Here is a 14244-nt window from a genome sequence, read left to right on the forward strand (position 1 = left end):
GAAGTATTCAATGAATGGCATGATGCCAGGAAGTTCTGAGGAACAAAGGGACCTTTGCGTGTGTGTCCAGAGATCTCTGAAGGTGGAGGGGCATGTTAGTGGGGTGGTGAAAAAGGCATATGGGACACTTGTCTTTATCAATCGAGGCATAGATTACAAAAGTAGGGAGGTCATGTTGGAGTTGTATAGAACCTTGGTGAGGCCACAGCTGGAGTACTGTGTGCAGTTCTGATCACCATATTGTAGGAAAGATGTGATTGCACTGGAGGAGTTGCAGAGGAGATTCACCAGGATGTTGCCTGGGATGAAACATTTAAGCCAAGAAGAGAGGTTGGATAGACTTGGGTTGTTTTCGTTGGAGGAGAGAAGACTGAGGGTGACCTGATCAAGGTGTGCAAGATTATCAGGGGCATTGACAGGGTGGATAGGGAGCAGCTGTTCCCCTTAGTTGAAGGGTCAGTCACGAGGGGTCATAATTTCAAGGTGAGTGGCAGGAGGTTTAGGGGGGGATGTGAGGCAAAACCCAGAGGGTGATGACAGTCTGGAATGCACTGCTTGGGAGGGTGGTGGAGGTGGATTGCCTCACATCCTTTAAAAAGTACCTGGATGAGCACTTGGCACATCATAACATTCAAGGCTATGGGCCAAGTGCTGGTAAATGGGATTAGGTAGGTAGGTCAGGTGTTTCTCACATGTCGGTGCAGATTCAATGGGCCGAAGGGCCTCTTCTGCAATCTGTGATCCTGTGAAGTGAAAATAAAATACTTCTCAAAACAGGCATAAATTGCGCCTGCATTCCCAATAGTGCCAGAGTGCCCAACCATTTGTCTTAAAGATTTTGTGGCTTAGTCCTGTTGGATAATTTTTTTGTGTGGGTTGAGGACCACGGCACTTTTGGGAAGGAAAGTAAAATTGTTTGAGGGAAAGAGGAAGAGATCTCTCCTGTACTAAGAAGCAAAGAAAAGCAGTAGCTAATTTAACCCTTGAAATTTATGGTTCTTCTATCAAGTTTCCAGCCTTCGTTTTTAAACCTGGTATTTTATTCAAGAAACACTTTCACTGCCCAAAGACTGAATTGCAGTGTGACTTACATTGAAAAATTCATACATAGACTAAATAAGCAGGTTAAAAACATGCAAAAATGTAACAAACATGTAGTAATAAATATAGAAAACAAACTCAACAGGCAACAGGGAAGTGATAGATGGGATAAGAAATGTTGAACTAAAATTATTAAAATTACAAACCAATGCACCCATTCCTACATTGCAGAAACTGAGGTACATATAAATGTCATCATTTAAGTACTTCATTGAGGACCCAAAGCATGTTTTATAATGGGACTTGCTTGGTACAGGGAGCTTAAAACTAGGTGAGAAAGCTTACTTAAAAAAGGAAGAATAACTATATTCTGTAAATGTTGACAGTGCAAAAAAGTAATTGAAAGAGCTATTACTTTCCATTTTTGGAACGCAAATACTCCCGAGTTGGAATGGGAAAAAGCATATTATATTAATTCCATATTACAGCTCCACAAATTAGAACAAGGAAGTCTTTTCTCAGGACTGCAAGAATCAAATAGTTGAGTTTTACCTCATTAATTGATGATAATACACAAGTGCAAGATAGAAAAGCAATTATAGGACAGAGTTGTCCTTAAGAGGAGCATGACTTCTGATAGTGATATATTTACACTATATTGTTAATTACTGTACAATACATAATTAACCATGTCTGAAATATACTATTTTACGCAAATCCTTTCCTTTCAAATCAGGCAAAATGCAGATCTGAATCTCCCAATAAAATAATGGAAAAACATAGGAATACAATTTCAAAAAAATTGTATAATGTATCTCTAATCTTACCTTAGTTTGATAAGATGGATTATCTATAAGAAAGGTCGCTTTCATAGCCTCTACATACATGCAGGCCTTGTAAAGGGATTGTGCATGGTAGAGTTTGTAGTCATCTACCTCTGGGTGAATCTGCATCAATTGTTCATAGCAGTCTGCAGCATTGGAAAAATCTTGCATCTGAAAGTAGCAGTAACCCAGGAGAGAGAGTGCTGCCCGGGACTGGAAACAATTTCATAGACATAAGGAAGGAAGTTAGAGAGTTGATCACTATTTAGCAATATTAATCATTTTGTAAATCCAAAATATTTTCTTTACAAGCTAAAAGGAGTCATAAGTAGACAACTGGGGAAAGTGCAGTCAATACAAGTGCAATAGGGTGCAATATTTTAACAAATGAACTCTAAATACTTGGCATCAACATGCTGACCTATCATTTACTGATTTAGGACAGGAGCCTATGCTGTGTTAGTTCTTTACTCTATAGGTACACAGGTGAAAGGCCTGGCAAAAACAATATTGTGTGTTGGAAAACTTAGTTTTATAATCAAGGCAGAGATTAGGGGTCCTGCAGATGTGCCAGTCGGGAAATGGCTGCACTCGCGCAGTTCAGGTTTTTTACATTTTTGGATCTTCTGCGCAACGCCGGCCAGAGAATGGCCACACATGTGCAGTCAGTGTTTTTCACGTCTCCAGGCCAGGAACCAGCCCTGCCTACTTGTGCAAAAGGAAAAGAAGTGAAAAGGTGTGAAACTGCAGGTCAGGTGACCTGAACCAGAGCCCATTCGAGAGAATGTGTCCCAGGAAGCAGGACACAAAGAGGGGGACAGGGAAAAGGTACCAAACCAAAGACTCAGACATAAGGTCCCAAACAGGGACAAAGGCAGGGATTAGAAACAGGTTCCAGAAGGCAATCCCAGATAAGGGGCAGGACAGGGATCATAGACAGATCCTGTTAAATACAGTTGAGAGAAACGAGTAGTGTAAAAGGCACCAAGTTAAAGAGAGAGCTGCAAGGAGCAGACTTGAAGTGAAGCAGGCTTGAGAGAAGCCCTGCAAGGGCAGCTAGAGGTTGGTGACTCCGTGCTGCAGGCCATATGGGCAAACCTTTGGAGCAGTGGTGTTCTGCTTGGCACAGCCAAAGACCTGAAAGTGTGCTTGGAAGGTGAAGCTTGAGTGTACACAGAGATCCAAGGGAAAGAAATCTCAGAAGGCGAGATTGAAACCCTGGAGGTGGATCCTTGTTGAAGCCATCTGAGTGGGAGCAACGTTAAGAGAGAAATCTAAGGCGAGAACTTCAAATGTGGAAGTTGGAAACCCACTGAGAAAGACAGTTTCAGTGAGGCCGGTTGACTCATGGTGTGACAAGCGTCTGAGTAGATTGTTCAGAAATCAATAGACTCTGGTTTGGTTGCATCTGTCATTTACTTTGGAGTGTGGTGTGCCTGACCATAGTTTGCCAGATGGTTCACATGTACTGTATACTTACCCTGAATATTAGAGTATCAGATAAATATGGTAAATCTTTCCAAATTTGTACAGATGAAGGAATAATGAACATTTGAATCATTTTCTTATGTTTCCTTTGAGATCTTTCCAATCTTTTTGTCTGGTGTAATATATTTCATTTTTCTTGTTTAATGAATTTTTATTCTGTGTTGAATGTTTATCAGCAGACTTTTGTGAATTTGTTCAATAACTTTCCTCCACCAGTTTCCAAAAATAAAAGTTAGGTTCTATCATCCAGGTCCCCCTCTGGAATCTGACTTGTCCAGTAGTAACATCAGCTGGGATCGTAACAAAATGGGGGATCAACTGGGGTCAAATATCCTTGAATTTAAGTGGGATCTGTGAATCCTTAAAGAAACAAGTAGGTGGAGATACTGGGCATAGGAATAGAGTTTGCTGCGAAGTATATTACACTGGTTGGAACTTTAAAATGGCTTTGGCTGTTGCTAAGACTTTTCTGGGAGTAGAAAATATAGCAGCGGATTAATTGAAATCTTTGACTAAGGCTATAATAAGAGAGTTAGCAGATCAATTGAAGGTAGAAATAAGAGTAGGATTTCGTAAGAATGATATGATTAAAGAAATTACGCAGCATTTAAAACTAAAAGAAGAAAAAGCTGAAATTTGATGCCTCAAAGCTAGAGTTAGCTAAAATTCAGTTGCAAATGAAGCAGCTTGAGATAGAAAGAGACAGGGAAAAGCAAAAGCTTTAACTTGAACTCCAGAAAGAGAAGCTAGCAAAAGAAGAACAAGAATGAATAGAAAGATTAGAATGGGAAAAAGAGCATCGGGAAAAAGAGGAACAAGAAAAAGATCAAAAGAAATGGAAACGTGGAAGTTTGAGCTTGAGTTTCAAAGAGAGAAAAATATGACAGCGTAACCTGGCTAGGGATGAGTTTAAAATAAAGAAGAGATAGTAGTTCAGAGGATGAGTTTGATGCCACTGAGGATTTTGATTTAACTAAACTTCTATGTTTAGTGCCTACATTTAGAGGATGGAGTTGAAAGATATTACACCTCATTTGAAAAGATAGCTGTGAGGTTGAAGTGGCCAAAAGATGCTTGTACCTCAATGTTTCAAAGTGCCCTAACAAGTACACCTATGAATATGTACACTAGTCTGTCAGAAGAGCAATCTGCAGTCTATGAACTGATTAAAAAGGCAATAATTCAATGCTTACGAGCTTGTCCCTGAAACATATCAGTTGAAATTTCAGACTTTGAAGAGAAGGCCGAATGAAACGTTTCTACAATTTGCTAGCAAAAAAGAAACGCTGTGGGATCAGTGGTTTTGATCACTGAAGTTAGAGAAAAATAACCCCTCTATTCAAGAAGGGAGGGAGGCAGAAAACAGGAAATTATAGGCGAGTTAGCCTGATGTCTGTCTTGGGGAAGGTGCTAGAATTGATCATTAAGGAGGTTATAGCTGGGCACTTAGAAATACTCACGGTAATTGGGAATAGTCAGCATGGTTTTGTGAACTGGGAATCATGTTTAACCAATTTATTGGAGTTCTTTGAAGGAGCAACCTGCGCCATGGATAAAGGGGATCCTGTAGATGTACTGTGCTTGGATTTCCAGAAGGCATTCAATAAGGTGCCACATCAAAGGTTAATGTGGAAAATGAAAGCTCATGGTGTAGGGGGCAACATATTATCATGGATAGAAGATTGGCTGGCTGGAAGAAAACAGAGAGTATGTATAAATGGGTCATTTTTGGATTGGCAGGTTGTAACGAGCGGAGCCCTGTAGGGATCTGTGCTGGGACCTCAACATTTTACAATTTATATCAATGACTTAGGTAAGGGTTGTGAAGGCATGGTAACTACATTTGCAGATGACACAAAGATAGGTAGGAAAGTATATTGTGAAGACGACATAAGGAGATTACAGATGGCTATAGATAGATTGAGTGAATGGGCAAAGATCTGGCAGATGGAGTACAATGAGGGAAAATGTGAAGTTGTTCACTTTGGCAGGAAGAATAAAAAAGCAGAGTATTACTTAAATGGAGAACGACTGCAGAATTCTGAGGTACAGAGGGATCTAGGTGTCCTAGTGCATGAGTCACAAAACGTTAGTATGCAGGTACAATAAATAATTAAGAAAGCTAATGGAATGCTATCTTTCATTATGAGAGGAATTGAACATTAAAGTAAAAATATTATGCTTCACTTATTGTGCTGTTTTGATCTCCTTACTTAACGAAGGATGTTAATGCATTGGAGACGGTTCAGAGGAGGTTCACTTGATAGATACGTGGAATGAGTAGGTTGTCTTATGAGGATAGGTTAGACAGGCTGGGCATGTTTCCACTGGAGTTTAAAAGAGTTAGGGGTGACTTGATTGAAGTATAAAAGATCCTGAACGGTCTTGACAAGGTGGATGCGGAAGGGATGTTTCCTCTTTTGGGCAAGTCCAGAACGAGGGGGCATTGTTTTAGAATTGGGGGTGGGGGGGGGGGGGAGGTGCCCTTTTAGGAGAGATGAGGAGAATTTTTTTCTCTCAGGGTTGTGTGCGACTTTGGAACTCTGCCTCAGAAGGCGGTGGAGGCTGGGGTCACTGAATATCTTTAAGAGAAAAGTAGATAGATTCTTGTTAGGCAAGGGAATCAAAGGTTATCGGGGTTAGGTGGGAACGTGGAATTAGTAATACAAACAGATCAGCCATGGTTGCATTGAATGGCAGAGCAGGCACGATGGGCTGAATGGCGTACTTCTGCTCCTATTTTGTATGTTCACATGTAAAATTTTGTGAACATGAGGGAAATTAACATTATGAAAGAATTCTGAAACAGAACTCTAGTAACCAATAGGGCTTATTTGAATAAGTGTCAAATATCAAAAATCAGAGAAGCTGCAGTCTTGGCTGATACCTATGATATCTTACACAGGCAGTTATATGTGGGGAAATGTATATATGGGAATCAACAGGGAAACTGGAGGAACAAAAACAGAATTACCTGGAAAAACTCAGCAGGTCTGGCAGCATCGGCGGAGAAGAAAACAGTTGACGTTTCGAGTCCTCATGACCCTTCAACAGAACTAGGTGGATAAATTTGATTCACCTAGTTCTGTTGAAGCGTCATGAGGACTCGAAACGTCAACTCTTCTCCGCCAATGCTGCCAGACCTGCTGAGTTTTTCCAGGTAATTCTGTTTTTGTTTTGGATTTCCAGCATCCACAGTTTTTTGTTTTTATATCAGGGAAACTGGAGGAACTGGAAAGAGCCTATTTTTATGGATAAGGCAGAAGATTTCCCAATCAAGAAAAACAATAGTATCGAAAAGGGGTGAAAATAAACCGATATGTTTTTATTCCCTTAAGACAGGGCATCTCAAAGTCCATTCTTGGAAGCTGAACGATAAATCAGTGACAGTAGTAGGAACTCTTAAGGAATCCTCGCAAAAGGCTACACCAGGAAAAGAAATGGATTTGAAAACCGTAGCCGTGAAACATATCCCTCAGAACCTACGAGGAAGGGTGATATGGCTCAGGATAGTCAAGCGAATTCTTCTGTGACTACTGCTAGAGGGAGTCAGGCTACTGGAGGTTTTGGATGCTTTGTCTTGAAGGGAGGAGTACTTCCTTATTCCTCCAACAAATTAAAATGTTGAGAGATACTGGGGCAGATCAGTCATTGATTGCGGCTGATGATACAATTTGTGCTCCATATCATTTGAAGAAGTAAAAAGGTATTACTAGGAGATATTCATGGAATTTATAAAACTATTCCTTTGTGTGAAGTCAATTTACACAGTAAATTCATAAATAGAATTGTTATGGTGGAAGTTATTCCTAGGTCAGCTATTGAAGGGGTAGATATTATTCTGGGTAATGATTTTTCTAGTGGAGACAGTAACATGATAATGAATGTATTGCAGCAAGCATTTGATCATGTTGATCTTGCCAAACTCCAAAAAATTACCGTGGCCAAACATGTGAAGCTTACTGTCGATAACAAGTAATTGAAGGAAAACCTGATCAGTGTGGAGAACCAACTTTCACACACGAAAGATAAATTTGCTAACGAAAAACAAGAATTGATGAGAACAATTGAGCATCAGTCACAGAAAATAGAACACTTGACTGAGGACTTGAAATGTCTAAATGATAAACTTGTAGAAGCAAATTTAATAAAGGCAGATCTTCAATTAAAAGTGGATGAACTTCAAGCAGCAGAAGTCGCTTGTAACATTAGCTAGAAACGTTAAATGTGCTTTACAACAAAAGCATAAGGTCTACTGTTCTACAGCATTTTATTTCTCAGTAAAGCAGCTGACATAACAGAATTGCAATTGCACTGTCCCAGACTTTGTAGAACCTTACAGGACAGAAGGAGGCCACTCAGCCTGTCTTGCTACTGCTGTCCTTAAAAGAGCCATCATGCTTAGTCTCACAGCCCTGTTCTTTGTCCATACTGTTGCAAGTTCCTCATCTTCAAGTACCGAACCAAATCCTTTTAAAAATTATTTGTGAAATCAGCTTCCACTGTCTCTTCAAATAGAGGTTTCCAGACCCCAACAACTCAGAGTAAAAAGAAACTCTCCAGACTTTGGTCTTTACATCTTTCCTGAAGTCTGGTGCCTAGAATTGGTACTCCAGTTGAGGCCTAACCAGTGAAAATACTGGTAGGCTATGAGAGTTCACCATTATTAAAGAGTAAATTGGCAGTAACCTCCAGTGATCACACATTTGCAGTTAAGTGCATAAATGAGGAAGCTGCTTTCCGAACTGCCCTGCTCTAGCAGAAGCTGCATTGTACTGGCAACTCATCGGGAGACTCAGCATTGAAACACATGGCATTAAGTTGGGGTACATACTCGATAAATACTCACTCAAGTCACTACAAAAAGTTAAGGCTTGTCCGCACCAATGCGAGTGAGTTTTTAAACAATATAGTAAGTCTGAATTACTGCCACAGGATACTGAAAACTATAATTTACAAGCGTGGAGTCTAAACCCAGCGAACGGTATTATTGGAGATGAGGCAGAACTCCATTATTTGGTTAACTGCAAACTAAATACCACTAATGAATTTTCAAATAGAATTTCTAAACATTTTAAATACATTCTGATATTGTTAGAAATATTTTTCTGCATTTCTTTTCAACTAGATGCAAAATGGATTTTTGTTTGGAAGACAAATTGTATAATCAAAAAAGCATTATATATTTTTTGTTATGTTGACTGCACAAAATGATTACAAGTTAACAGTTTATATTGCTTACATAAGTACAATTTGTTGGAAAAGGTGGGCTCCAATAAGATCAGTAATAATTGAAACTCAATTAATTAGAATACAAAAATAGTCAAAAATCAGTAAGTCTTTAAGAAGCACACTATAAAGCTCATTGTGCCATTTTGCTCAGCTCTGATAGGGAAGCAATGCTAGCCAGGTTTTACTCAAACTACTTTTAAAAGGGCAGTCAAGCTTAGTCTTAGGGAGAGGAGTCGGGAGTTGCAAAGGAGCGCGGCAGGAGTCGGGAGTTGCAAAGGAGCGCGGCAGGAGTCGGGAGTTGCAAAGGAGCGCGGCAGGAGTCGGGAGTTGCAAAGGAGCGCGGCAGGAGTCGGGAGTTGCAAAGGAGCGCGGCAGGAGTCGGGAGTTGCAAAGGAGCGCGGCAGGAGTCGGGAGTTGCAAAGGAGCGCGGCAGGAGTCGGGAGTTGCAAAGGAGCGCGGCAGGAGTCGGGAGTTGCAAAGGAGCGCGGCAGGAGTCGGGAGTTGCAAAGGAGCGCGGCAGGAGTCGGGAGTTGCAAAGGAGCGCGGCAGGAGTCGGGAGTTGCAAAGGAGCGCGGCAGGAGTCGGGAGTTGCAAAGGAGCGCGGCAGGAGTCGGGAGTTGCAAAGGAGCGCGGCAGGAGTCGGGAGTTGCAAAGGAGCGCGGCAGCAGTCGGGAGTTGCAAAGGAGCGCGGCAGCAGTCGGGAGTTGCAAAGGAGCGCGGCAGCAGTCGGGAGTTGCAAAGGAGCGCGGCAGCAGTCGGGAGTTGCAAAGGAGCGCGGCAGCAGTCGGGAGTTGCAAAGGAGCGCGGCAGCAGTCGGGAGTTGCAAAGGAGCGCGGCAGCAGTCGGGAGTTGCAAAGGAGCGCGGCAGCAGTCGGGAGTTGCAAAGGAGCGCGGCAGCAGTCGGGAGTTGCAAAGGAGCGCGGCAGCAGTCGGGAGTTGCAAAGGAGCGCGGCAGCAGTCGGGAGTTGCAAAGGAGCGCGGCAGCAGTCGGGAGTTGCAAAGGAGCGCGGCAGCAGTCGGGAGTTGCAAAGGAGCGCGGCAGCAGTCGGGAGTTGCAAAGGAGCGCGGCAGCAGTCGGGAGTTGCAAAGGAGCGCGGCAGCAGTCGGGAGTTGCAAAGGAGCGCGGCAGCAGTCGGGAGTTGCAAAGGAGCGCGGCAGCAGTCGGGAGTTGCAAAGGAGCGCGGCAGCAGTCGGGAGTTGCAAAGGAGCGCGGCAGCAGTCGGGAGTTGCAAAGGAGCGCGGCAGCAGTCGGGAGTTGCAAAGGAGCGCGGCAGCAGTCGGGAGTTGCAAAGGAGCGCGGCAGCAGTCGGGAGTTGCAAAGGAGCGCGGCAGCAGTCGGGAGTTGCAAAGGAGCGCGGCAGCAGTCGGGAGTTGCAAAGGAGCGCGGCAGCAGTCGGGAGTTGCAAAGGAGCGCGGCAGCAGTCGGGAGTTGCAAAGGAGCGCGGCAGCAGTCGGGAGTTGCAAAGGAGCGCGGCAGCAGTCGGGAGTTGCAAAGGAGCGCGGCAGCAGTCGGGAGTTGCAAAGGAGCGCGGCAGCAGTCGGGAGTTGCAAAGGAGCGCGGCAGCAGTCGGGAGTTGCAAAGGAGCGCGGCAGCAGTCGGGAGTTGCAAAGGAGCGCGGCAGCAGTCGGGAGTTGCAAAGGAGCGCGGCAGCAGTCGGGAGTTGCAAAGGAGCGCGGCAGCAGTCGGGAGTTGCAAAGGAGCGCGGCAGCAGTCGGGAGTTGCAAAGGAGCGCGGCAGCAGTCGGGAGTTGCAAAGGAGCGCGGCAGCAGTCGGGAGTTGCAAAGGAGCGCGGCAGCAGTCGGGAGTTGCAAAGGAGCGCGGCAGGCAGTCGGGAGTTGCAAAGGAGCGCGGCAGGCAGTCGGGAGTTGCAAAGGAGCGCGGCAGGAGTCGGGAGTTGCAAAGGAGCGCGGCAGGAGTCGGGAGTTGCAAAGGAGCGCGGCAGGAGTCGGGAGTTGCAAAGGAGCGCGGCAGGAGTCGGGAGTTGCAAAGGAGCGCGGCAGGAGTCGGGAGTTGCAAAGGAGCGCGGCAGGAGTCGGAAGTTGCAAAGGAGCGCGGCAGGAGTCGGGAGTTGCAAAGCAGCGCGGCAGGAGTCGGGAGTTGCAAAGGAGCGCGGCAGGAGTCGGGAGTTGCAAAGGAGCGCGACAGGAGTCGGGAGTTGCAAAGGAGCGCGACAGGAGTCGGGAGTTGCAAAGGAGCGCGACAGGAGTCGGGAGTTGCAAAGGAGCGCGACAGGAGTCGGGAGTTGCAAAGGAGCGCGACAGGAGTCGGGAGTAGCAAAGGAGTGCGACAGGAGTCGGGAGTTGCAAAGGAGCGCGACAGGAGTCGGGAGTTGCAAAGGAGCTGGGAGAGCAGAGGTGACTGAGGGAGTTCAGTGAGGGGAGAATGAGGTGATCTTTTGAGTACTGAGAGTACAGTCACGCAAGTGTTTACTACATTTATCGCTTATCGTTTTTAAGGTTTGTGGTTCGTCGTTTGTAAGGGCTATATTCTGTAAGAACAAGGAACAGGGAAGAAGGGCCCTAGCGTAATTGATATTATTTGATATTAATTATCTTCCAAAAGGTTTAACTTAAATTAAAGGGGTAAGTCATGACAGGAGAGCTCAAAGCCGTGGTGTGCTCCTCCTGCTCTATGTGGGAAGCCGAGAACATTTCCAGTGCCCAGGGCCAGCATGTGTGCAGGAAGTATCTCCAGCTGCAGCTCCTGGAAGTCCGAGTTTCAGAGCTGGAGCGACGGCTGGAGAAACTGTGGGGCATCCACGAGGTGAAGAGTGTCGTGGATAGCACGTATGGAGAGGTGGTCACACCGCAGGCTAAGAGTCCACAGGCAGGAAGGAATGGGTGACCACCAGGCAGAACAAGAGGGCTAGGCAGACAGTGCAGGAATCTCTTGTACCTATTCCCCTGCAAAACAGATATACCGCTTTGGATATTGTTGGGGGAAATGGCCTCTCAGGGGAAAGCAGCAACAATCAAATTTGTTGCACCACGGTTGGCTTGGCTGCACAGGAGATGAGTAAAGAGTGTGGGAAGGCAATAGTTATAGGGGTTTCAATCGTAAGGGGAATAGATAGGCATTTCTGTGGCCACAAATGAGACTCCAGGATGGTATGTTGCCTCCCTGGTGCTACGGTCAAGGATGTCTCAGAGCGGCTACAGGACATTCTGAAGGGGGAGGGTGAACAGCCAGTGGTCATGGTACACATTGGTACAAACGATATAGGTGAAAAAAGGATGCGGTCCTAAAAGCAGAAAATAGGGAGTTAGGAAGTAAGTTGAAAAGTAGGACCTCAAGGGTAGTGATCTCAGGATTACTACCAGTGCCAAGTGTGAGTCAGAGTAGAAATAGCAGGATATATAGGATGAATATGTGGCTGAAGAGATGGTGTGAGGGGGAGGGTCTCATATTCCTGGGAGATTGGGACCAGTTCTGGAGGAGGTGGGGCCAGTACAAACAGGACAGGTTACACCTGGGCAGGACTGGGACTGATGTCCTAGGGGGAATATTTGCTAGAGTGGTTGGGGAGGGTTTAAACTAAAATGGCAGGGGGATGGGAACCTATGCAAGGAGCCAGAGGAGGGGGAATCAAGGACAAGAACAAAAGACAGAAAGGGGAATAAGAAAAGTGATAGGCAGAGGAATCAAGGGCAAGAATCAAACAAGACCTCAGTGAAAAATAGTGGGAATGGGACAAGTAATGTTAAAAAGACAAGCCTTAAGCATTCACAATAAAGTGGATGAATTAACCGTGCAAATAGATGTAAACAGGTATGATATAGTCGGGATTACAGAGACATGGCTGCAGGGATGGGAACTGAACATCCAGGGGTATTCAGTATTTAGGAAGGACAGACAAAAAGGAAAAGGCGGTGGAGTTGCATTGCTGGTTAAAGAGGAAATTAACGCAATAGTGAGGAAAGGTATTAGCTCCGACGGTGTGGAATCTGTACAGGTAGAGTTGAGAAACACTAAGGGACAAAAAACGTTAGTGGGGGTTGTATATTGACCCCCAAACTGTAGTGGTGATGTTGGGAAAGGCAATAAACAGGAAATTAGAGATGCATGCAATAAAGGAACATCTGTAATTATGGGGGACTTTAATCTGCATATAGATTGGGCAAATCAAGTTAGTAACAATACTGTAGAGGAGGAATTCCTGGAGTGTATACGGGATGGTTTTCTGGACCAATACATTGAGGAACCAACAAGAGAACAGGCCATCCTCAACTGGGTATTGTGTAATGAGAAAGGAATAATTGACAATCAGATAATTGCATAATTGGAGACGAGCGACCACAATATGTTAGAATTCTTCATCAAGATGGAGAGTGAGGTAGTTGATTCTGAGACTAGGGTCCTGAATCTTAATAAAGGAAACTACGATGGTATGAGGCGCGAGTTGGCTATAATAGATTGGGAAACGTTACTTAAAGGGATGACGGTGGATAGGCAATGGCAAATGTGCAAAGAGCGCATGGGTGAACCAAACTATGGCTTACAAGGGAAATTACATAAAGTATTAGATCCAAGAAAGAGGCATACATATTGGCCAGAAAGAACAACAGACCTGAGGATTGGGAGTACTTTAGAATTCAGCAAAGGGGGACCAAGGGATTGATTAAGGAGGGGAAAATAGAGTACGAGAGTAAGCTTGTGGGGAACATAAAAACTGACTGTAAAAGTTTCTATAGGTATGTGAAGAGAAAAAGATTGGTGAAGACAAATGTAGGTCCCTTACTGCCTGAAGCAGGGGAATTTATAATGGGGAACAAAGAAATGGCTGACCAACTAAATACATACTTTGGTTCTGTCTTCACAAACGACACAAATAACATGCCAGAAACATTGGGGAACACAGGGTTTAGTGAGAGGGAGGAACTGAAAGAAATCAGTATTAGTAGGGAAATGGTGTTGGAGAAATTGATGGGATTGAAGGCCGATAAATCCCCAGGGCCTGATAATCTACATCCCAGAGTACTTAAGGAAGTGGCCCGAGAAATAGTGGATGTCATCTTCCGAAATTCTATAGACTCTGCAACAGTTCCTACAGATTGGAGGGTAGCCAATATTTAAAAAAGGGAGGTAGAGAGAAAACAGGGAATTATAGACCAATTAGCCTGACGTCGGTAGTGAGGAAAATTCTAGAGTCTATTATTAAAGCTTTAATAGCTGACCACTTGGAAAATAGTGGCAGAATCAGACAGAGTCAGCATAGTTTTACGAAAGGGAAATCATGCATGACAAATCTACTGGAATTCTTCGAGAATGTACCTAGTAGAGTTACAAATGAGGGGGAGCCAGTGGATGTGATTTATTTGGACTTTCAGAAGGCTTTCGACATAAGAGATTAATGTATAAAATTAAAGCACATGGGATTGGGGGTAGTATATTGAGATGGATAGAAAACTGGTTGGCAGGCAGGAAATAAAGAGTAGGAATAAACGGGTCTTCTTCCGAATGGCAGGCAGTGACTAGTGGGGTACTGCAGGGATCGGTGCTGTTCATAATATATATTAATGATTTAGATGAGGGAGCTAAATGTAATATCTCCAAATTTGCAGATGACACAAAGCTGAGTGGGAGGGTGAGTTGTGAGGAGGATGCAGAGATGCTTCAGTGTGATTTGGACAAACTGAATGAGTGGGCAAATGCATGGCA

The 14244-nt window shown here is 44.4% G+C and overlaps 1 protein-coding gene across 2 annotated transcripts in view; it reads right to left on the minus strand.

Moving 5' to 3' along the window:
• The window catches only part of flr (fleer), a 270425-nt gene that overhangs the window by 232832 nt on the left and 23349 nt on the right, over positions 1–14244 (minus strand). For both annotated transcript variants that reach the window (XM_041205945.1, XM_041205944.1), the window contains exon 3: positions 1869–2078. In XM_041205945.1, coding sequence (XP_041061879.1) covers positions 1869–2078 — 210 coding nt within the window. The remainder of the gene's footprint in view (positions 1–1868; positions 2079–14244) is intronic.

This window comes from Carcharodon carcharias, chromosome 15, assembly GCF_017639515.1.
Source record: "Carcharodon carcharias isolate sCarCar2 chromosome 15, sCarCar2.pri, whole genome shotgun sequence".
Taxonomy (NCBI): Eukaryota; Metazoa; Chordata; class Chondrichthyes; order Lamniformes; family Lamnidae; genus Carcharodon; species Carcharodon carcharias.